This window comes from Cyprinus carpio, chromosome A9 (genome assembly GCF_018340385.1).
Source record: "Cyprinus carpio isolate SPL01 chromosome A9, ASM1834038v1, whole genome shotgun sequence".
In the NCBI taxonomy this organism is placed as follows: Eukaryota; Metazoa; Chordata; class Actinopteri; order Cypriniformes; family Cyprinidae; genus Cyprinus; species Cyprinus carpio.
This window is the reverse complement of record NC_056580.1, coordinates 12,581,770-12,607,177: the sequence shown is the minus strand read 5'-3', so window position 1 is coordinate 12,607,177 and position 25,408 is coordinate 12,581,770. Positions and strand designations below refer to the sequence as shown.

The 25,408-nt window shown below is 36.9% G+C and overlaps 1 protein-coding gene across 5 annotated transcripts; it reads right to left on the bottom strand.

Moving 5' to 3' along the window:
* Positions 1–378: 378 nt before the first annotated feature.
* On the bottom strand, positions 379–22,885 carry LOC109096792 (rho guanine nucleotide exchange factor 7-like). 5 transcript variants are annotated; one of them, XM_042763536.1, is made up of 22 exons: positions 22,155–22,885; positions 16,341–16,424; positions 12,088–12,172; positions 11,711–11,859; positions 9,958–10,159; positions 9,773–9,861; positions 9,505–9,599; positions 9,164–9,260; positions 8,400–8,521; positions 8,178–8,316; positions 8,027–8,086; positions 7,752–7,898; positions 6,833–6,919; positions 6,588–6,666; positions 6,344–6,483; positions 4,716–4,937; positions 4,363–4,456; positions 4,192–4,281; positions 3,596–3,766; positions 1,855–1,954; positions 1,650–1,704; positions 379–1,546 (listed from the first exon to the last, which is right to left on the bottom strand). In XM_042763536.1, exons 1-22 carry the CDS (start codon positions 22,317–22,319, stop codon positions 1,424–1,426), a joined length of 2,595 nt encoding a protein of 864 aa, XP_042619470.1. In that variant the 5' UTR covers positions 22,320–22,885; the 3' UTR covers positions 379–1,423. The 5 variants fall into 5 exon arrangements, with proteins under 5 accessions (XP_042619470.1, XP_042619471.1, XP_042619472.1 ...); XM_042763537.1 differs by having other exon boundaries at positions 11,726–11,859; positions 22,155–22,881; XM_042763538.1 differs by lacking the exon at positions 3,596–3,766 and having other exon boundaries at positions 22,155–22,879.
* Positions 22,886–25,408: the final 2,523 nt, after the last annotated feature.

Here is a 25,408-nt window from a genome sequence, read left to right as displayed (position 1 = left end):
GAAATATTAGGCAGCAACCGTTTTTAACATTGACAGTCAAAAGAAATGTTTATTGCGCAGCAAATCAGCATATTAGAATAATTTCTGAAGGATCACGTTTAGACTGGAGAAATGGATGCTGAAAATTCAGCTTTGCCATCACAGAAATAAATCCTATTCAAATTTCAAAATACATTCAAATTGAATAGTTATTTTAAAATGTAATAATATTTCACAAAATTATTTTTTTTCCTAATTAAAACAAACAAATAAATGCAGCCTTGGTGAGCATAAGAGACTTCTTTCAAAAACATTCACAAAAATCTAAAAAAAAAAGTGTATTATGTAGTATTTTATAGTAATTTTTTGTTTTTAAGCCCAAGTGATGATATTGAAGTAGAGAAGCAAATAAACAACTGTCTTTATTTACAGAATTAATTTACAGTAACATGGAACTGAGGTAAAGAATACGAATGAATAAATATCCAACATGAATTCTGATGAGGCTATTCTATTAGTGTTGTTGTGTAAGCGCTATAGGAATAAATGTCAAGTCCATAAATAAGAGTTTGGCATTTGCTTTGGTCACACTAAGTGAGTGACACTGAAATGTATACATATATAACTCAAAAAATAATTCAGGTATGAGTATCATAATATTGAACTCCTGTCACAGCTTGAATTGCAATGGCACCTAAAACAGGTACTAAACATACTGACATATAAGCATAAGCACCATGTCCCACATTCAACATATAGCGAGACATCTGCGATGCTTGTGCACAATCAATCTGTTGAATTAAAGATTAAGTATCAACAATAAACAAATAAATGGAACGAAAAAGTTCTCTGTACCACACCATGGAAATATTCACAGATTCAACATCTTAAATCAGAGAGCATCTGAATAAAAGTTATTTAAAAATGGAACTTACAGTAACAGTAAAATATGATGATCTCTTGAACCTTTGTAATGACACAGGTATTATGTAGAAAGACAGGACACTCAATATCCCAAACATTAGTGGGATGTAAAGACTGAGGTACTATCTCAACACCTTAACATCAGGTGAAAGACAAACTCGTCAGGGATATTCACAAGTTACACTCATGCCACCCGACAAGATTCAGCTACCACTTCAAACAAGCAAGTCACATCATGATTGTTCAGATATAAACAAGTGGTTTTACATTTCTTCAGAATTTCACAAACTAGATCTGCTTGGTGTAGATGCACTAAATACCGTTTTTAGAGTTTGAACATTGGAATGAGCCATGTACGGTCAAATATGTACGATTATTTTACTATAGACTCATACCCACGAACATCAAAGGTGATTTCAATGTAAGAAAACATGATCATTTGAATGTTCTGGTTGAACTTCCCGGTCATCTTAAATGCTAATGTAAACTTACAAAAACTAGTAAGGGGGCAACATTGATATCATAAATTGGTCTCATCCCAAGAAGTATCGTTTATATTCTTTAACATTTTTTTAACTATCCTCTCCAGATCTTTCCGGGCTCTCTGTTCTTCCTCCAGGGATTTCTTCATTTTTTTATAGTCCTGTTAGAATGGTAAAATCAGGAAATAGAAAATATTAAATATTATTGTTTTCTATGATTTTAAATATTAGGAAAAACTTCCTCCGACCCTCAAAGTCACTCACCTGTTTAAGTTCTTGTACCTCATCTCTCAGAGCATAAACAACATCCACAAGGCTCCTAGGAAACATTGAATATCGAATGTCAGTAAATACTTTTTTTTTTTTAATCTTTTAGCTCTATTCAATTTGTGTTATGTTGACAAACATCCCTCTTTATTTATTCCCATTATAAACCCTGTTCTGGGAATGGACAAATATGCAGTCTTACTTCTCCTCCAGAAGAGTCTGACCATTACTCTTCAACTCGTCTACACTGAACTTCTCCTCCCCAGGAACTATCAGTGCTGGACTGGCATCTTTCCACTGTCCTGTTTCAAAAGAGAAGCCCCGCAGAGTGATTTCAGGAAGATTAGTTAAGTTGGACTCACAGAATAGGTCAGTACAGGACCACTGTGCCTAAAAAAAATGGTTTGGACTGGAACAAACTTACACAGGACTGTGCGTGAGTGAGACAGGAGTTAGTCATGCAGAGAGGGATCATCCAAGAAAACTAAAAGCATTCAAAAACCAGAGGACCAAGGGTTTCCTGAAGGGCGGTAAAACTTAAAATTCATCAACCCCCAAAACAAAACCCATCAAGTGGAAATAAGCAATACATTTATATAAAAATAAAATAAAATCAAACAAAAACAAAACTTTTTGTTGCAAGATAGATGGAAACAAGCGTTTTGCTTTGCTGTAATTTTTAAAGGATAAACATACTGTACAAAACAACCCAAGATTTATTCAAAATGTATATTACAATGTTTGTGGTATTTTGTCATGTATTTGACTCTGCATATATATGACACACATTAATAATGTCTTAATTTCAAACCACGTAAACATCACTGAAGTATCTCTGTTGAATGGTTTTAAGAATATCTGAATGATACGACTGACAAAAAGGTAGTAAATATTCATATTGTCTTCTTGTTCGTTTTTTTAAACCACAGAATAGAACTTGGTCACAAGAAATCACATAACATGAGGAATTATACTCTTTGTCATTATTGAAATAACTAGCAAGTTGATTTTCTTGTTTGTCTCATACACACGTCATACATAAAAGAAGAAAAGCATCAAACACTGAGGCTTTGACAGAGTCTCGAATGAATAGTGAAGAACTCGACTATTACACACCTGATTTGAATGGATTCTGATAGAATTTAAACCAACATTAAATTCTGTAAACTTCCATACTTTTCACCATAGACACCACTATAAACTTACATGTTAGATACAAGCATACAAAAAGTCCAAAATCATTCAAAATACATTTCCAAATTGAAAATAAATACATTTATATCACATAAGTATATAACGTCCCCAGTAATACTGTCCATGGTGCCATCTGAGAACCATAGTTATGAATTTCTCTCATTCATAAAGCTCTCTGATAAAAGACCCAACTCCTCATTTCAGCAGAGCGGCAATCTAATGTTCACATTCAGTAAAAGTCCAAATACCACACATTCAGATGAATGACAATACTCTAATATTTACAGACACATTAAGAGATTTTAGCATCTTTTTTCTTTTACAGCAGAACCTGTCCTTGTTGCCTTCAGAGTGCATTGTACCTTCAACAGCATTAACAATTAAATACATCTGAGAATGAAAACATCATTTTTTAAAGGACACTTAAATAAACACCAAATACGATGCAAACAAAGTAAAAAAAAAAAAAAAAACGGAGTTTAGTGAGGTTGGTGGTTTCAGGGGGAGTTCAGATGTCAAGGCAACCGGGAACTGCTTTGGGAAAGTGCATATATATGTAGAAAATATTGATGAGGTGTGATTAATACAACACTGAGAAATAAATAAATAAATAAAAAGTAATAAAATAAATATGCATTACAGTGACAGATCATTAAATAAATAAATAGTTTCAAATAAATATAAAGTCACTTGAAATAAGAGGAGTGAGGGGGGAGTTTAATTTTGGTGGGAGATGTAGGAGCTCTTACGGGAAACAGAGCCCATCCTGTAACTGTGGGCCGTCCATATACTGTCATAGTCAGAGTCCTCTGAGAGGTCCGAGGTGACCTCGGGCCTTGAGATACTGCTACGGCGGCCCAGAGAGTCCACACTGGATTGATCCAAAACGTGGTTATGCATGAGATCAGTGCCTTGCCATGCTGAAGACGTCGTCCAGTCGCAGATGATGAGAGGGGGATCAAATCATATGAATGAAGGGAGGGAAGGAGAATTGCAAATGGAAAGGCCAAACAAAGAATGGACGTAGGATGTGCAACCACACAGATGGGAGAACCAATTATACCCCAAGAGAGCAAATGGGTTTTATAAATAAATGAATAAACAAAAATGATGTGTAAAGATGTCAAAATTAAAATATGGGGAGCAGGGGGTCATGATAAATAAATGAACATTAAGTATGACGAGAAAAAGAGAGAGGTTATTGTTATAAGAGATCCCAGAATAATTTTGTTAAGATCAACAAACTTTAGTTTATTTCTATGTTACACATAGAAAAGTTGGTATGAATGAGGAATGTCTTAGAGGATACGAAACGGAGGTGAACAGGCCCGCGTACGAGACTTACTTGAGTTCAGAGTCTGTCTGGTTTTGGCACTCGTGCAGTAGGCTTCAATCACTTTCAGGATCTGAGCATCTTCCTCCAAAGCTACAGTACCTCACGGGTCAGAGGTTACATCAGATGCACGATCTTTCAGAAACTCTCAGTATCAATAACATTTTAAACCAGATGACTTACTCTTCCTCAATGCAAACTCCTCATCGGACGGCTTCCTCTCCGGCTTTCTCTTGGGCAGCAGCTTTTTCATAGTCTTGGGGCTTTTACTGAGGTCCTGAAAGAGAAGAAGGAATGGAAATAATAGGAAAGAGACACAGAAGGAGGTAAAACTGAGACTTACAGAGCCATGAGAGAGTATATGAAGTTATTTAGTTAAAGAGTTGTGTTAATTAGTGTTCACATATTAGTATCAAAATAATCAACAATTACAATGCTTGTGTTAATATCATACTACATTTAATATATTTTCACAATATTTTTTAACTAGAAGTCCAGTATGCTGCATAATTAGTTACAATCTGAGCCCAGAATACCTCTTTATAGCAGAGAGCAGCTGAGGGCCTGAGTGGGGGCGCTGGACGCAAGCAGCTCAGGCTCCAAGGCTTCTGGGTTTTGGGGGGCTCCAGGGGGCCCCACATCATGGTGCTGTGAGGGGTCCCATGAGAGGAGGGGTGTGGTAAGGTGTGGTAGGCAGGAGCAACTGTCAGGCCCCGGCTTTCTGCATGTCTGGACGGCGTCAGAGGGTGAGACGGGAGCTGCAGGGGCAAAATGCAGGTTAACCTTGAAGTTGAAGATAATAGACAGGTCATACATCAAAAATAAATACTTGTTTGTGTTACACTTCACTTTATATTTTGTAAAGCTCTTTATGACTGTGTTTACAAATGTGTTTTTTTTTTACTTTTTTGTAAAGCTCTTTGTGCATAAATAAATAGACAGACAGACAAAGATCTTTGTATATAGTGGCTATAAAAAATTAGATTAATGGATATATAGATAAGAAAATAAATAAAATGTACACTTTTAAATATTTCTAAAACATTAATATTTATATTTATAATTATTTAGATACTATATGTGACCCTGGACCACAAAACCAGTCATATGGGTCAATTTAATCCGAAAGCTGAATAATTAAGCTTTCCATTGATGTATGGTTTTTTAGGATAGGACAATATTTGGCCGAGATATAACTATTTGAAAATCTGGAATCTGAGGGTGCAAAGAAAAAAATCTAAATATTGAGAAAATCGCCTTTAAAGTTTTCCAAATGAAATTCTTAGCAATGCATATTACTAATCAAAAATGAAGAAGTTTTTATATATTTACGTTAGGAAATTTACTAAATATTTTCATGGAACATGATCTTTATTTAATATCCTTATGATTTTTGGCATAAAAGAAAAATCATTCATTTTGACCCATACAATGTATTTTTGGCTATTGCTACAAATATACCCCAGAGACTTAAGACTGGTTTTGTGGTCCACAGTTACATATGTGTGGTTTACTAAAGGCCCAAGTATACTTAGTTTTTTTACACATTTTGCACAGTTGAACATGTAGTCTTTCAAAGTAAAGTACATTCGAGGTGTACGTGAATGCAGTCCAGTGTCTGCTCTGTTTTTCTCCAGAAGTTATGACTGATGAAAAAGTCTTTGTACTGTTTTAAAATAAAAGTTGCTGCTGTCTCAAAACCCTCTCACACAAGCCCTTGTTAATGCAAGTATCTGTTGGTGTTGCAGTCTCCAGTATTTGTTGCTGGTGTTGTTCAGTCTCTTTAAATCAGGGGTGCCCAAACTCAGTCCTGGAGGGCCGGTGTCCTGCAGAATTTAGCTCCAACCCCAATTAGACACACATGAACCAGCTAATCAAGCTCTAACTAGGCATGTTAGAAACTTCCCGGCAGGTGTGTTGAGGCAAGCTGGAGCTAAACTCTGCAGGACACCGGCCCTCCAGGACCGAGTTTGGGCACCCCTGCTTTACATTCATTTTGTACTGTGAAACAACGGCCCGGGCCAGTGTCGCCACCTTGTGGAACAACTGATTAGTGCAAGACAAAGTCAATGCGCATGTGTGACCTGCATGTACATAGTACAAAAATCGTCTGTGTAAAAACTGAAGTATACTTTGGCCTTAAGGTGTGAAATAGGTGACTCACTGTGTGGCAGGGAACAGTGAGGGGTTTCATGCTGGGAGCTGCCATGGTTGTGTGCTTGGTCTGTCGGTTCAGATGCTCGAGCCAGTCCTGCAGATCCTGTTTGTTATAGCAGATCACCTGAAGCCTCTCAAACATGCTTCCTATTGGATGGACACACACACACAGAGTAAATGAATGACTAATAATGATCAAAAACACTTGACTGTGTCCTGAACACAAAAGATGTGTATCAGTTTGTCCTTACCGGAGAGCTCAAAAGCATTTTTATGACTTTCACAGTCTTCTAATGGGGTCACTGTCATCCCACTCAAAGGTAGCTTGCCCTGAGAGAAACAAAGCAGACGGTTTTTCTTTGTGCTAGAGCCGCAAGTGCCATTTTAATGTTTTGTAAAGCTGTGGTTTGAGTGGATTTTAGGGGGTGGTGGAGCAAGGACAGTGAGATTTATTCGGATGTGTAGTAATCAGTTCTGACAGCAGTTGGTTTCTGACCTGGTAGATGAAGCCACTCATCCTCGGACTTGCAGACAGGATGAGCAAGACATGAGGAAACAGCAGCAGGTAACGTTCATGCTTATCCTAAAAGGAATATATATAATTGTTTAGTGAAAAAAAAAGATGATTTATATGCATTTATGTTGTATTTATGGGTTATTTTTTTTATATTTTTTTTAAACGCATCATAAAAACCTCACTACTTACACCAACCTTATCAATAACAGTAATTATAAAAGGTTTCCTGAATATTACTAATAATCGTAGTTGCATCAACATTTAAAATATTATTTTAGCTAATTATTTTAGGATATCGCTTAAAAAAAAATACACAGGAAAAGATACTAATAATAATAGGGCATGTGTTATGACTGCTTACAAACATTTTGGTCAGAATGTTTTGTTTTTATCATAAGTATTTTTTTTTATACAGTATTTAATAGAAGAGCCACATTGGCTTCCCCAGAAGCCACCTGAAATGTTAAAGTCCCAGTGAAACAGAAGTAGCGACAGATCTGTTCTTTTATATTGTGACATACATCTGAGTAACGTATTATCTAAAAATGAGAAAAAAAAAAAAACAGGGCAGGGACTTAGTTTGATCCATTGGTTGTTAGATGGAGGAAGATCTGAATGTGTTTTGGGATTTAAGCAGACTAAATTATCGTTATTATTATTAAGTCCATCTTATGTGACCAGAGAGAAGTCTGATGTTTCACTGGAACATCGAGTTATGACATTTTGATTAAACATTATCAAAAAAAAATGCATGGATGAATCATTCACAATATCATTAATAACATGCATTTATAAAAGGGTGAATTTTCATTTCACGCTGATATTAATGTCTGGTATTGGTCAGATCAGACCCTCAAATTCAGACTATTCATCAGTGTATGAGCTATTGAGATCTCACCTCACAGCCGTGGTTCTGGACCATGGCCTGGCTCATATACAGCACTGAACCCAGAGTCTTGATGTCCTCCCCCTCCCACAGACGAATCATCTCAGTCAGGATCTGAAGCTCGAGCTCCTTGCGCTTCCGCACCTCCTGACAGTGTGCCTGTAACCATGGCAACACAATACATTAAGAACGCTGGTTGCCATGGGAATGATCCACACTTAACTGCAGTGGCAAAACCACGGGACATCAGTCTGCTTTAGCAATCGAACTAGACAGTTAACACTCACAGAGAGATTCTTGAAAGCCGTCATACATTTCTGAATTTCTGTCCTGTCTGGATGACCCTCCTGAAGGGGAAAGAAAACAGTGTCACGCCAAAATGCCACCAACCATTAAAACCTCAACAGAAAGCACATAAGCTCAAACTCTCTCTTCCACCTCCATGTGTCTCTCCAGTTCTTTTAGTAATGTGGGATATTTGTCCAGTCTCATGAAGGGTTTGCTGAGGCCAGAGGTCAGTGTGAGAATGCCTGGTATCGACGCACCCCTCCCCTCCATGAACTCCCCAAGTTCCTCACTGCAGGGACAGAAATGAGAAGTTATCACCAGTTTTCTGCGGAGAAGCTCTCGGTGAAATCAGACCACAGTATGGTGGCGTACCTGTGATCGGTGAGAATACTGACTGTCGACGGGTGGTTGGAGCAGTAAGACACATAAAGAGACCGTATCTGGGGCATGAGATTCAGGAAGAACCCTCCCACTTTCTGCTGCAGCTCTGGAAGTTAATCACAGAACATTGAGCAGAATTATTTCACAAATATTGTGCTAAATTATTTCGCTTAGGATTTTTCTGAAGCTATACTCCCAAGTAGGATATAAATCTATATTCCCAATTTTAACAACACCTTCTGCAATTACTTAATCCCAAAAAGCTTAAATTTAAAAGTCTCCAATCTTTTGTAGATACAATACCATTCAAAAGTTTGGAGTCAGTAGGACTTTTTGAAAGAGAGAAATACTTTTATTCAGCAAGGACGCATAAAATTTGATCAAAAGTGTCAGCAAAGATATTTATAATGTCACAAAAGATAGATGCTGTTATTTAGAACTTTCTAAATTAATAATTACAGATGAATTAATAATAAGTTAATAAATATATTAATTAATTAATTCATTAATAAACTGTTAATAAATTCAAAAAAAGTTAGCATTTTCTTTTTTTTTAACTAGAGGTCAGTATAAACATTAGAAACCATCTTTTAATGGACCTCAGGTTACCGCCCAGGTCTATTTTCATCATCTAGAAGTCGAAACTTGATACATTCAATTGAGTCTCAGCTTCACTAAGTGCTTCGGCCCTCCTGTCGTAAATTACTTAGGGGCTAAGTAATTGACACGGCTTCTCACGGTTAGAATAATACTCACTTGGTACAGTCCTCCAGTGACTGGACCAAAGTCTGCTGGAAAGTGCTGATTTCCTCCAGGTTCCCGAGAATGACACTTACGTCTGAGGTGCTCAGTCTATGAGAAACAATGAGAACTGTAAATCAGTGCCCAAACATTACTTCGTCTCAAATGATAAGCAAACTGATTAAATTTTTTCATCACATTATCTTTTTTTATTAATTACACTAAATGAACATGTTAAACTCAACAGCCATAGATAGAGAACAGAATAAATGTGAATTTTAAAAATAAACTGTGTATTTCCTTCTTATATTTTATTGCTTGTATGTTTTTTCGAGGGAAAAGCAAAACATTTTACTTTTCTGTCATCTGTAGAGGTCTCAGGTAGTTGGTCAAAAGGCTCTGGAGCTCCTTTGAATACTCTGTTTCAGTTTCTAAAATGTTCTGTAGCACCTGAAGACAAACAAACAGCAGCTATTTTTAGTTAAGATATTTTCAACACAATGATTGCAAATCAGCTGTGATTCAAATCATTCACAAATCAACAGTTCATGCACAAAACCTCCCAAATTAAGCAAATCAATCTGGGGTCCCCTCTAAAGGATAAATGATTGAAATGTGCTTACCAGGTTGTAGTAGGTTTTACTGATGGCCGTGGTATCAAAACCTTTGGGAGGGCTTTTAAGCGTCCCAGATTTAGGAGACACTTGTTTGTCTGTAAAGACACAGAGTTTTTAATAACAGTGCACTGTGGATCAAGAGAAGACTGTGTTTATACATTTATAATGGTCCACAGCAAACTGACACTTACCAGACCCTTTAACCTCTCTGACATAATTGCTTGGAAACCAGCCTGTCTTGCCGTTGAGGGATCCTTCCCACCAACCCCCTTCTTCTGTGCGAGTAACATTGATGATGTCACCCTTGCTGAAAGAGAGCTCGTCCTCATTGGTCTGCTGGAAGTTGAAGCGAGCTTTAACCACTAACTGAGTGTTACTGTTCTCCGTCATGTCCTTTAAGAGAGAGAGAGAGAGTACTTACGTTTACATGCAGCCTCATAGTGTGTTAACAACTTCCGTAAATCAAAACTGACCCATTTATATGAATTAATATGTTTACGCAAGAGTTCCAAGACACTGTTTAAAACGCCAACAATTTAGGTTGGAAACATCAAACAAAAGACATCCTTGCCTTTTAATGAATCAAATAAATGCAGCCCTGGTGAGAATAAGGGACTTCTTTCAAAACATTTAAAAAAATTGACCCTAAACTCTGTAACAGTAGTTAGGGCTGGGTATCTTTAAAAAGAGTTCAATATCAATATCTTGACTTTGATACTGGTTCCTGAACAACACTTTTTTCGATACCAATTTTATGAAATCCATTTTAACAAGATTACATTACACATTACCTCAAAAAATTATTTTTTATTTTTTTTGATGTTTTTTAAGAATATTAGATTATCCTGAGCCACTGCACAAAGGAACAGAAAAGCACAAAGGAACAAAATGTAACCAACATAATAAATCAATGTAAATAGTATTAATAAAGTTCAAACAGTGCAAAACTAACATTTTAAGTCAGTATGTGAGGATCACTGCTGCATGGCTAAGATCTTTAAATCATTCAGCAGTTCTTCGAAAAAAAGGACAAGACAGACAAGCCTTCTTTTCACTGATGATGTCACCAGGACTAATGTCCCTAGGCTATATTTACACTGGTGCATTTTGATTTAAAATGCATATAATTTAGACAGAATCATCATTTCTATTAATTTTCCACTGATTTACGTGATCTGATGAGCATTAACTGCTTCCAGCACTGTCTGCCTGTGTTTTCTCTTCCACAATCGCTGTTCTGACTCAGAGGAAGCTCATTCGCTGCTCATATGTCACTCATATTACGAATTCATATCCCGCCCTGTCTCCAGTGACGAATGTCCATTACACTTCCAGAAAAAACATTTTTACGGATGAAACATGAAGCTAATAAACACACAATATCGACAGTATATGATTTGTATGTGATTTTCATGAGATTCTGCCTATTTTCATAACAATACAGTGTGTTTACATAAAAAATGCTAAGCAGGTATAGCGATTAGCTTGATATAAAAGGCTACAAATAACATATTTCTGCAATTATATGGCCAAGACACACATTAGATCGCAATCGGAAGTTATTACAAACACTCAATGGTGGTTTAAAGTGAGTTTTGAGTAAAAGCATATTATAAATTTCATAAATTGTCTTATGTAGCATGATGTTACAGTGTGAATAGTCACGTAACACATTTTCCTTGATGCCTCGCCAGAGCCAATCACTGATTTAGGCACATCAAGCATGCTGCACGCTTACTGGCTCACTGACTTTGATGAGATTAACCCCTTAGATATCCAAATTTGGTACTGAGCGACAAGACATTTTTCGATACTTGATGGTATTGAGGCAATTCGGTCGGTGCCTAAAAGTCGATACCCAGCCCTAACAGTAGTGTAGATGGGACGCACAATGTAAATGAATATTTTCACTAAGATCTGCTGAGGCTGGTTGAGTGTTCTCACCCCAGTGTTACTCACAAGGCTGCAGAACTGGTTATGGAGCAATTTAGAAGATCGGCCCAGTGAGGACTGGGAGGCCAGTGAATCAAAGGACTTGATCCGGTGGGCAGAAGAGTGACGGGTACATACAGAGTCGCTGTCTATGCCAATATCTACACCAACAGAGAGAACACAGAAGAAAAATCACTATCGCACACTATAAGAACTATAAGCACATTAGCAACTTTGAACACATTTAAAACAGCTGATAACACTGTGATTTGGGGCTTTAAAGTTAGTTTATTGTTTCTTCGTTTTTGTTTTAATAATCATGTTTTTAAAAATGACTCAGTTTATATTGTGAAAATCTAAACAGGATGATTCTAGAAAGATACACTAACCTGCAGTCACTTTATTGAGGGCAACCAGTGTAGTGAGGACTCTGCTGAAGTTGTGGCCCTGAAACAGGTCACCAGCCTCAAAAGGCTACAGAGAGAGAAAATTATTATATAACATCATTAATCTAGACCACCTACATGTGAGCTAAAAACATGAGAGAACCATATAGAACTCTAGCGTATTTCAAGCACTTAAAGAATGGATCCTCAAATCTGGCCCATGAGATCCACTTTCCTGCAGAATTTAAATCTAACCCTAATCAAACACACCTGAGAACATGATAATCAATGTCTTCAGGATCAATAGAAAATCACAGGCAGTTGAGTTTGATCAGGGTTGGAGCTAAACTCTGCAGTGCTTTGGCCCTCCAGGGCAAGATTCGAGGAACCCTGACTTAAAGCTTATGAGAAATTCCTTTAGTTGCACTCCATAAACTTTACAAGCTTGACACGAGAGGCATAACAAAACTAGTCTCACACACTATTCAAGCCAAACACACACTTATTTACAAGGCAGGGCAATTTACAGTGCTTAACAAATTCATTAGACCACCATCACCCAATGTAAGGTTTGTGCCACAGCTTCTCTAAAGTAACAGTACTGGTGATTACCCAATTAATTTTTTATGTTTCTGTAATGGTTAATCCACCAGTATGCGTAAGCTCTTTAGTCACAGTAGCATTTGTAATGCTAAAATATAATTGTTGTTGTTATTAATGTTTTTTTTTTTTTTATTTACTGTTTTACAAGAAAGGCAGAAAAAAATAGTAAAGCACATTATTATTATTATTTTAATTCAGATGCTCAATTACAGTCAATAACAACAGAGACTGTAGAAAAGTACATAAAAACAATGCCAGCAAGAATGCAAGCTGTTATTAAGGCCATACAAAATATTGAATTTTTTGGTTATTATGTGTGACTATTTTATTTGCCTAATTAATGACAATAAAATGTTTAGTTTTAAACAAGTTTTTGCCCGATTTCTAAAATATTTTCCTTTTATCATATAAAGCGCTTAACACATTTATTAGACTGTATTTATTGACTCTAATTAGGCATCTGAATAAAAATAATAATAAAGGGCTTTACTATTTTTTCTAATCACTTATACTGTTAGTTAGGGCAGCTGTGGCACAAACCTTACACTGTGTGGTGGTGGTCTAATAAATTTGTTAAGCACTGTAGATAAAAAGCAAATACATCAACACTGTACTCCAATACACAATATCAAAGAACATGGAAAAATCTAGTTAAAAATAATCCTGGCATGTTTTTCACTATATGAACATAAGGAATAATGATCTTTATTCTTTTAATTTATATTATGCACCAATATCAAAACTGTTGTAAACATAAATACCAAATTTACCCATGTATATTTTTATAAAAATATTTAAATTTATGCTAAATGCTTGAGAATGATTGCACAACTAGTCTAAAGATACGAGTCTTCCAAAACGTAATGGACAAACATAAATCACTTTGTGATATCACTGTGATATTCACAATATTGCATGCCAGCAAATATGTTGAATATGGTGAATATTTCATATATACTGTCCAGACCTAGAAAGAGTCCACATTCAGCATCTATGGAGACAACCATCAGTCATTCACTGCGTGTGCCGTCTGCGCAGGTGGTGTGGTTAGCTAGAGGTCACTGATGTCTCTTTGCTCATGAAGCGAGAAATCTGATTTGTTCAGCTCTATATGGTCTGTCCTGTGTTGCTCTTTGCCAGTATTGTAACTGTTTGATGGACAGTTATGTATACTTCTGTCAATGGACAGAGGCATGTGAACTTCAGTAGGAGAAAATATAAGCTTCGCTTTACTTTCCGCTCTGATTACAGTTTATGCCCTGAGAAAAGCAAAAACAAGTGTGTGGATGTGAATAAGTGGACAATGCATCATCTTGAGTTCTTTGCCTTTCAAAGTAATACTGCTCCTTTAATGATTTACTAAATCACTGTAGGAATATATCTGTTTTAGAATGATGCTCTACTTCTACTGTTAACATAAAAACATCCATCACAGGTTTTATTATAGATGTTCTTCTATGCTCTCCCACCACTATAACTTAATGAAAAATTTGCAGTTTAATTATTTTGGTATTAGTAATCAGAAACATGTTTGGGGTCAAAAAAAACAAAACAAAAAAAAAACAATACTTTTATTCAGTAAGCATGCATTAAATTGATTAAAAGTTAGCCACATTTATAATGTTACAAAATATTTATATTTAAAATAAATGCTGTTCAATTTATCTATTCCAAAAACATGTGTCACAACTTCCACAGAAATACCTTTAATATTTATTGCATATAAATCACTGGATTTCTTCAGAATTATGTATTTGGTTATTGCTGTGCATTATTTAATTCCAGCAAAAACAATACAATTTTGGCCCTACTGTGGTGTGATCCCATTTAGAGTGAGATCAAACATTAATAACAGTAGGAGTTGTGTGATAGAGTGTGAGCAAAATTTATAGCCAGGCTGGAGATCTGAAAATGCCATTGTGTAGTTAAGCTTGAGATCACATCATCACAGCTGAATGAGCTCAGTGCTTCGTGAAGGAGCTTCAGAAGAGGCTGCTCATAAGGCAGAGTGAACTGGACACTGAACAGATTAACGAAAATCCTGTAAACCACAAATTTAGAGCAAAGGGATGAGCTTTCATCCCCAGAGGTCAAAGAGTATTACTTCAATACAAAAAAAAGTGCAAAACAAACTCTCAGTCAATTAAAAAAGCCTTTTTGTATCACATAACCTATTTGTTAGGATTGTCATCTGGGAATGTGCATACAATTAATGGGATGGAGGCATGACAACAATAACACGTCCCTTGCAATATCTGTGACAAGTGCTCACAGCTGTAATGGTTCACACATAAGACTAAAAATAAGTGTTTACTAACAGCTCATTTCTATTCCAAAATTTAGCACACTGTGATGGTGCTGGTGCTGACAGCCCTGAACCCCAATGCAGCCTTGGGCACTGCCAAGTCAACCAAACACCTTTTAACAGGTCAGAGAGGAGCAAATTACTGTGAGGTGCAACAGCAAACACGAAATCAAGAATGCTCCATTATGAGAAAACTCAAGACTCAAACTCAAGCAAAGTGAACTGTGAGAAACCCTGAGATGAATTCATTAACAGAATCAGCAAAACATACACCCCTAGATCAGAGTGTAGAAGCAGTTAATGGCACGGCTGACACAGCATTAATCTCAAAGATGGAGTAACGATAGCCTCTGAACTCGAGAAGAGGGCATCTTTTCCTAAGATATTGTCAGTACTTGTTTAGATAACGCTTCACACATTACGCAGCTACCAAGATCTCCATATGTGACATGGGCTTCAGCCTCACCACATCTAGATACACTTGACAATACATTAGCATTACCCTGGACCATCTGTTCCTTAATAAATGTGCATAGATCAAAATCCCACTAGCCCTTTGTATGATTTTCTGTCCACATTTGTGACAATTTTAACTGATCAGGCTCTAATAGTGGGCAGGAAAAAAAACTGTAGAAAAAGTAAAGTTAACATAATGCAAAATTAACTTTTTTCAGAAATTTAATTTACATTATAATTCAATCAGTGTAATTTAATAATTTAATTAATTTTAGCCTACAATGAAACTTGCAAATAAAAAAAAAATCATTTAATTTGAACATAACTATAACATTACGCTTACTATTTTATACATACAGTATAAACCTAAAATGTCTGTAAACATTAGAATATATAGTTGCCTATATTTTTGGAAGGATGTCCCTACCATAATGATCATCATATTAAGGGTATTTGGAGTTAAAAAGTTGAAACACATTCTGAAAGTCACTTTTTTTTAATGTAACCAAGCAGAAAATAAAGCATGAATTTATACCAGAGCTTCAAACTCATGCAGACTCAAATGAAAAAGACAAACTGTACATGAATGGACAAAGCAACGCCAATCATAGATGACACAGCCAGATGATGTAGCGCACAAACTGGCCACCAAAATACTGATACTTTATTGGCAAAAAATTACTAAATAACCCTAGAAACATCTTCAGAACATTACCAAGCTTTTGTCCCACTAGACTATGACATGAAGCGACGTGCAGGGCATGATCTCTCACATCGGTGCAGAGTTGCGTCTCCTCTGTCTACTGCACGTGTCTTTTGTTGATTGTTTTCATCGTGGCGCCAATGCAGCAACATACAGTAGAATCAAAAGAGCAGAAATACACCAACTCACCTCGACGCGAAACACCGCGCAGCCCTTGAGAAACTCCGTGATGTTGCTCAAGCACTCGCTGTCGTTCTTGGGATCCTGGTAGATCTGAGGAAACGGGAAGAGCAGTTAAAAAGCGCGAAAGCTATGGAAGCGAAGGGCTGCCTCGGCTACCCTGTATGAGAGTCCACGGGCTGACTGTCTGACTATAACCACTTCACACACACACATCGCGAGACAGATCTGCAGCACCGTGGAAGTGGACAGCAGGAAGCGGGAGGAAGTGACGTTCACAGATGGACGCCGAACACAATGGGGCGAACGGGACTGCTCTGGCGGGGCACATTAAACCGGGTCCGTCAGTCAGAGCAGGTATTGTGAGAGGTCAGTGTTAAAAACGTTAAAACTTTCCGATATATACTTCAGACATCTGTATTTATCATATTTTGGTCTCTGGCAGTGTATTCTGTGAATAGGTTTTTTATGTCTGTTTGTCAAATTCAAAATTATTGTCAGTCACTCAGTTTTATTGTATACTTTAGCATGAAGGCACATGTTGTCCATGTATTGTGAGCTGACACATCACAGGAAAACACGTGGTGGATTGGGGGTGGAAACATTAGAAATTTAGTCAAAATATTATCACTGTAAAAATGAAAAAATAAAATATAAACATAAAAATACTTCATCCACCGTTTGGGTTCTCAGATTGAAACCTTCTTGAGAATCACTAGGTACCTTTTTTAAACTTGTTTGTTTTTTTTTTTTGCTTGAATTTTGTTTTATTTTGTTCTTATAATGTTTTTGTTGTTAATTGTCCTGATATATATTTTTTTTCAAGTGCATCAAAGCCTACCCCTGTAGTTGGGTTACTGGGGGTTACAGTTTTTTCAGAAAATGCAGTGTGCTCCATTTGGCTCCACAAGTTCCCCAGAGATGTGTGCCTTGAGGTTCTCTAGAGGGTTCTGCCAGTGTGGCAATCTGTTTCTCATTTTCACACTACAAAATAATCAGATTGGGATGAATGGGGTAAAAGGAATCATTGGATGCCTGCCAAGCCACTGATTCATGTGTGAAATAATCATAGGAATAACAGTACCTACAAAATCAGCTCTATCAGCTGTGCTAATCTTAGTTAGCATGACAGAGGTTGTCTATAAAACATGGAATGAACCAAGAAAAGCTTAACATTGTTTGGAACTGAGAAGCAAATCAATGACAGAAGAAAAAATACTTTAATCAAACATTAAAACAATATTTACTGAACAAGAGGAATCTTTTAAAGCAAGCTAAATAAACTGCACATGCATCATGTGTGGAATAAAAGAAAAGGGATGCCTTGAAATCTCTTTGAATGAATTCTGGCATAAATTCTTACAGTCATGTGTTGTCAGTTTTGCAACATTTTTATTGTTGTTTATGTTATATTTAACATTACAACATTATATTATGTTATATATAATGCAGCTGGAAATTATCCAGCCATGAGTATAAATATGAGGAACACAAAGGCCAAATTCTCTTAATCATCCATCAAAATGAAGTAAAACCAAAGAATATAGTTCTGATGTACAGCAACAGATTGTTGACCTTCATAAATATGAAGCCAACAAAATATAAAGTCAATAAATAAATAAATAAATAAAAGTAAGAAAATAGCTAAAGCATTGAAAAGTTCCACCATTAGGATAATAATTATTAAGGAGTTCCAATCAACAGGAAATCAAATCTACCTACAGTATGTTGTCTTATGTGTCTATATTGTCTTAATGCAGTGTGAAGAGGATAGTCTGAGTGGCCAAAGACTCTGCAAGGAGTCTTGGTGTCAGAAAGCCTCCAATATAAATAAATAAATCAAACACTTCCTCATCACCACAAGTTGGGAGGGTTTGAAGAAAAATCCTCTGCTTCTTCAAAAATAAACTCCAGCATATTCAGGCGTCAGACACGACTGGAACTTCAAACAGGATTGGGTTCAATAGTCAGATTAACCTAAAAAAAATAGCTAATTTTGCAGGAAACACTCAACATGAGTTTGGTGCACACAGGGATAAAAAAGCACTCCATGTGTACAATGAAATATAATGCTGTATCTTTAATGTTGTTGGCCTACTTTTCTGCCGTAGGTCCTGCACATCTTGTTCAGATAGATGGCATCATCGATTCTAGCAATTACCACAGATAAAAATCTTAACCTGACTGACTCTACCTTAAATCTTATAATGGACCTTGTTTGGATCTTCCATCAGGACAATGATCTAAAAAGACTATCAAAATCAACATAAAAATGGACCACTGGGGACAAAATGAAGGTTCAGCCATTGTCATCCCAGTCCTCTGATCTGAACCCTATAGATAACTGAAGAAGAAGGTGTATCAGCATGGACCTGGGAAACTGAAGTATCTGGAGAGATACTGTATAGAATAATGGTCTCTGAACTCTTGTCAGGTGTGCTCCAAACGCATCAGGCTTTATAGGTGAAGACTTAGAGCTGTTATCTTGGCAAAAGGAGATCGCAAAAAGTATTGAATAAAAGGGTGCCATTGATTGTAGCCAGTGTGTATTACAGAAAAACATTACTTTCATAATGAGATTTCCCTTCGCTACAATTTTACTTCAGTGAAAGTGTAGGGTTTTGCGTTTGTTTGTTTGTTTGTGTTGTTTAATAAAAAAAAAAAAAACAGATTTATTTTCACAGGCTTCTTTGATCATATTTACCAAGGGTGCCAATATTTTTGATATGTAAAGACTGAAATCACAATGTTAATCTGAAGTTAAACCTGCCTCCTGGTAGTATAATTAAGCCTCAATTTAGTCCTGAAGTAGCTCTTGTATTCCTTCAGGAAATCAGCCTGTTAAATTCTGGACTAGACTAAGTATAAGATTATTTAAAATCATGACCAAGAAAGCAGATTTCTGTTAATCTGGTTCAAAGAGCCATTTTAGTTAACAGAACTTTGTGAGATCGCGATGAACAAAGAGTGACAGCTTTTTAGTGGGTATGAACGCTCTTTGTGAGCTTTCTAGGCAATCAATTTAAAATATAGAACTTTGTTTTTTGGCCACACACACACATTGCAAAGTTTCGGGAATGACATCTATGGGATTCGCTCTTAAAGTAGCAGTGTTTGACATAGTGATAACCATAGCAATAGACGGGACAAAATATGTGAAAATGTGCATTAAGACTAGAGCACCCTCACTAATTTCAGAAGCACCCTCAGTGATTATTTCTGGAACCTGGTTGATACACTTCTGTTGTATAACTATATACAAAAACAACAAAATACAAATGCACTAAATAAAATAATAAATGCATATTTACAATTTAAGCCCTTAATTAAAATAAGTATTAATAAAATAACTTAGGTTGACTATATTCAGCTTGCTTTCATTTAGTGAGAAAATCCCACTCTTCACCTGAATTATAAAAAAAGTCAACGTTTAAGCGTGTGCACGCAATATCTGAGCAAGAGCAGAGCCAATTCATAAAAAAGAACAATGCATATTTAAAAGAACACAACAGTTTTGTGTGAGTGAAGGAAATCTGCTTGCAAGTGGAGATTCGTGCTCGCGCATTAGGCCTACATGTATCACATCACATTATGCGCTTTCAACATTGTCATTAAGATCACGCTATTGAAGCCGCCTAAAATTAAATATAAAGAGGAGAAGAAAGCAGCCCTAGGCAGCTGCCTACACATGCCAGGATCTGCCATTAGAAATTTTCTAAAAACAAGCCTATAGCAAGACATCTGGTAGTGGGGGCACCTGGGGTGGCCAGACAAATTTCAGGGCCACCACGTAGACCCGCCCCTGACCCTGTGGTCTGTGTGGGTCCTAATGCCCCAGTATAGTGACGGGGACACTATACTGTCAAAAAGCACTGTCTTTCGGATGAGACGTTAAACCAAGGTCCTGACTCTGTGGTCATCAAAATTCCCATGGCACTTCTTGTAATGACTAGGGTTGTAACCTCGGTGTCCTGGCGAAATTGCAGCCACTGGCCCTTGTCAATCATGGCCTCCTAATAATTCCCATATACTTGACTGGCTCTATGACTCTCTCTCCTCTCCACCTGTAGCTGGTGTGTGGTGAACGCACTGGCGAGTTTATACAGTGGCTGCCTCACATCATCCAGGTGGATGCTGCACACTTTTGGTGGTTGATGAAAGACCCCCTCCCCCCCACCACCACATGTTTGTAAAGCGCTTTGGGTGCAAAGCAAAACACAATAAAAGTGCTATATAAATGCATCATTCATTCATTGATCTAGTAATGGCAGTAACTGCCCGTAGCAGGAGTTTGAGACAAACCTGCCTTATACATAAAAGCAAGAGTCAAACAGACTTGTTCTCATTATTGCACAGAGCATTTACCAGAAGAATTAAGAGCGTTATATAATTTTGTTCATTTATTGCTCAATATTAGATTTTAATAGTCAGAAATACTGTGACAGATATATGGGTCAAAACGTCAATGTTTATGTGCTGATGATAATAAAGGAAGCGGCATGAGTCATACAAGTTGTGTGTGTATTTTTATTTTGCATTAAATGACAGTTGCATATAACAGGTTAGTTCTGTTGCACTCTGACTGGTCACGTGGATAGTCCCAACAGAAACATGATACTTCTGTCTAGTGCACTAATATTTCTTGTTCAACTTTAAATATGCAAACTTTAGGGTTTGTTTGTTTTGTTTTTTTACTTCCACATAGCTCTCTTGCCAGGTTATACACCTGCTGTAAACATCATATTGTTATGTTCACAGTGAGAGTGTGAAATTTGATAAGCAAACCAGATGGAGCTTGAAAAGAGGTTATTGCTGTCATAGACTGTTAGTCATTGTCAGAGCTGACCCTGAATGTGACTGATTTCTTAAAACGCACCCCCTCTGTATACACCAAACCAAGAAGGAGAGACTCCATGCATTATTTATGTATAAGGCAAACTGCTTTAGAAAACATGCTTGATAACATTATACCTGCGTGGTCAAATCTCATTTGAATTGTGTTCCCTCTGAGAGGCATATTAAAATCTTTATACCTTTCATTTGCATTTACCATCAGGTATCCTGTTCAGTGGAATATATTATTTTCACTCTGATACTATGAATTGAGTTATTTTGTGGTTTAATGCTATTGCATTTTGATTATTTCTGTGCAATTTAGTTGAAATAAGAAAACAACGTGTGTTGAACTCTAGCTGAATGTCATTTGATATGCCTTTCCACTTTCCAGTTTGCATTGCATTGGAAAGAAGCAGGGAAAAAAATAAAAAATAAAAAAAACACTGTTTCTTTAAATGAGAGCGCATCTGCTATTTTGTTTACTGTCTATGGCGGAACATTCCCAGTGTCAGCAATAGCCTACATGCAAGGGTGCATAGCTAACCTTGATAATACCTAACAGATTAATGCTATTCATACACAGCCATGTAATGCGATTTGCTTATCCGCAGGTTTCCATATAAAGCAGGTTACTTAGATATTACATACATGCGGTTAATATCCATATTTACTGGTTTTCTATGAAATATGACAGTCAGATTTTAAAAAATCAGTTTGGAACAAATCTCGCAATAAAATCGACGACTGTTTCCTGGAGCAACAGCAGCACTAGCGCGCGCTGAATGCCTCTACCGACCTGCTGATGCTGCATGGGCTGCGTTTTCATTTATAAAGCTAGAGGATTAAAACATCTGTTGTGACCTACAAAACATACACTATATATACCACTTGTGTGATAAAAACAAATATCAATGCGTGTGTAATGTGAAGATTACACGAAAATGAACACTGAAACACGGTGCGCTAAAAGGGAGGATGCGCGCTTACTTTATCAGTAGTGCCTGGACGCAGCCGCTCCAGCAACCTGCACAGGACGACCCCATCCTTTAGCGAAGACTGCAGAAATCCATCAGGGTCCGAAATAGTCTTTTTTGGTGATTCCAAAACCCCGAGCGTAATGAGCCAAGTAACCGTTTGTTCCGCCGGATTCATGGCCACACCAGCAATGTCGATCGATGCTATCAGTAGCCTATTGCGATTGTAAAGAAAAATAAATTAGGCTGTCTGTTATTAACCAGTCGTTGAACTGGGCACCATTTTCTCTAAAACGTGTTGTTTGAGGGATGGCGCATTATGTGGCGCTCCATGGAGATGAGTAATGCTATCCCTTCGCTCCCATTTCCTTTATCACGACAAGCTTTTCACTGGGATACAGTCAAACGCCTTTCACTGGGATACAGTCAGCGCACTGAACCAGCATCTTCCGCCAGATGACATCACAGCACAGACACAGCATATGTGACCAGTCGGCTTCGCATCCTGCTTTGCATGTGGACTACATAGGTTCACCTGCTCTTTGCATGACAAATGTGTCGTAACAGAAAGATCTACTGTACATTTGTCACAAGCTCTAGGATTAGAGATCAGTGAGAATGAGCTTTTGGTTAACGACCTTAATGAAATGACATCGTGAAGCAGTTTTATTCGCTGTGGGAGTGTGAAAGCATGGATATAATATAGGGGATTTTAAATATGCAGTCTTCAGCCCTTCCGTTATTGGACAGGTTCATACGCCACTGTTGTTGTATCAGACTAGTGTAGTTAATATATGATCCGCAGGGTGGCGTCCTTTGACATAATATTTAGCCTGCTGAAACGCTTCTTGAACCAGCCTAAAATGGTTTAATGATTTTGAGCTGGATTAGACTTGGTTTTGCTGTTCTCTCAGTCTCCAAAACCTATTTAAACATCAACAGATGAGAGTGGGAAACCAGTCTTTTTTTCCAAGTCATAGGAATGTGTAAGGTTGTTGTCTTTCATTAGCCTGTTTTCTTTTTATCAATTTCTGGATAATTTACAGAACCATTGCAGTTAGTAAGGTTGTTGTTTTTAAAAAAAAAAAAAAAATGGCTGCCATTACTTCAGTATTCAGTGCTACATGATCCTTCAGAAATTATTCTAATATGCTGATTTCCTGCTGAAGAAACATTTCTTACTATTATCAATTTTAAAATCAGTTGTTCTGATTCATATTTTTGGAGCAACTTCGATACATTTTTTCGGGATCTCCGGCAGCATTTATTTCAAATAGAAATCTTTTGTAACTTTATACATGTCTTCACAGTCACTTTTAATCAGTTTAATGCATCAAGTATTAATCAGTCATCTTTCAGACCTTAAACATTTGAACAGTAGTGTAGCTTTTATTACCATGTGTGACAGCAGTAACTAAGATGAAAATTTATAAATGACTCTCACCTATCACCCCTCCCTCACTAATCCCACCAACCCACTAAACACTATGATAGCTTTCCATCCAAAGGCCATCCTTATTGCACAACATTGACCTTGAACATACATGTTATACAACTTGTGTCCACAGTACTGAGAATGTATTGCACATATATATCTCATATTGCCATGCCACACACTTCTATATCTTTTATATAAAATAAAAATGAGTACATACATTTAGCTATGCATTTTCCTGCTATAATTTGCTACATTTTTATTTTCTAAATTTCAGTATGTCATCTGTTCTGTGCTATTCTTGCTAAGCATCAAGGAAATGTTGTTGTACGATGTAAACTGTTACCCTGTGCAAATGACAGTAGAGAAAATAACACCTTTAGTGGCAAAAAGCTCTGATTTGTGCATAACAGTAAACTGGCACAGTCAGAGTTTAAGTACAATCTAAATCAGCATGAGCTTGAATGGAGAAACTGAAACATTTATCAAAACTATGTTCCCTAGTCAAATTGGATAGACAGCATAAACCACTACTTTTCCTTTCCAGTTTACCACTCACTCCTTCTCCCTCCTGGATCATCTGGCTAGCTACCTAGAGGAATCTGAGTTCCCAATGGGTCACCATGGATACCAGTGGAGGTTCAGTGTTCGTCTCAAGAGTCAGCTGAAAAGAGAAGCAACCCGTTGTTGCTGGGGGCAGAACCTCGTGTTTTAACAGGGCTGCCATGGGACTACCTACAATCCCCTAGACCCATCATCTCTAGTAGCTGTAACCAAGGATGCCCTTGCGATATTTCCTCCAAGAGAACTCTCTAGGTGGACCCTCACCCCTTTTTAATTTCTTTAAACATTTTGATTCAATTTTACATTGAAGTATTCTTTTCCCACTCTAGTTTTCTAAGTGTCCTATCTGTTTGTCTTTGCCTAAAGAAATCATCAGTGTGTCTGTTTGTAAAATACATTAATGCCACCATCTTACACCTTCTGAGCTAAAGGTGTTGTTATATAATATGAGATCAGGAGAGCAGTCTATATTTTATTGCTCATCTGGCTCTTCATCAAATGTAAATACAAGATTATGTGTATAAAATACAGAGAAGTCTGCATGTTTTATTGCTGTATACATTACAGATTTATGTTTTTATTTTCAATAAATTTATGACAAGTTTGTACAATGTTCATCTGTTCCCTTTTGTGTAGGAGTGACAACTGTAACTCATAAATATATACAGAATACTCTGCCTGAACAAAAACACCACAGATGCACATTCATTCTTCATTAAACTCTCAAACAAAAGCTTTTCTCAAATGCTTGTAAGTGCTTTAGATTCAAACAAGTTTCACGTCACTTCCATGTGTGACTTTTGTTTTTTTAAATAGTGCATGCTGTAATACTTTATCTTTCTCTGACACTACCTCTCTCTCACACAGCGTTGCAGTTTCTCAGTTTCAATCTATTTTTGATTATTTTCTTGCTCCAGGTGTGGCTCTCTTTTCATGAGGCTAAGTAATGACTGAGAGGTCATAAGAAGAACGCTCTGAGTAATGAAACCACGACTGTGAGAAAGAAAGAACAGCAGCACATCTGGGGCATTTCTGTCACTACCATGCAGACAAACACTGTTTGTGAAAGATGAGTTGCAAATCACCTTAAATCATGCAGCTTGATTGATAAGTTATTACTTTTCTTTGTGATCAGATTTATTTTCATCTGGTGCACAATATAATAGATGAAAATGTCCCTTAGACTTAAAAATAAACCAGTGACCTGAGCCAAATCTAGCCACAATATCATAGAGTTCAGAGAGTTGACCTTTTTTTGATTTAGGCTA

What these genes read in the sequence shown, in the direction of transcription:
- LOC109096792 (XM_042763536.1), bottom strand. Translation starts at nt 22,319, where the DNA reads ATGAATCCGGCGGAACAAACGGTTACTTGGCTCATTACGCTCGGGGTT. An exon ending in CAGAGAGGTTAAAGGGTCTG is followed by an intron (nt 9,862 to 9,957) that starts GTAAGTGTCAGT and finishes GTGTCTTTACAG; the next exon opens with ACAAACAAGTGTCTCCTAAA. An exon ending in CTGCTCTCTGCTATAAAGAG is followed by an intron (nt 4,457 to 4,715) that starts GTATTCTGGGCT and finishes CTTCTCTTTCAG; the next exon opens with GACCTCAGTAAAAGCCCCAA.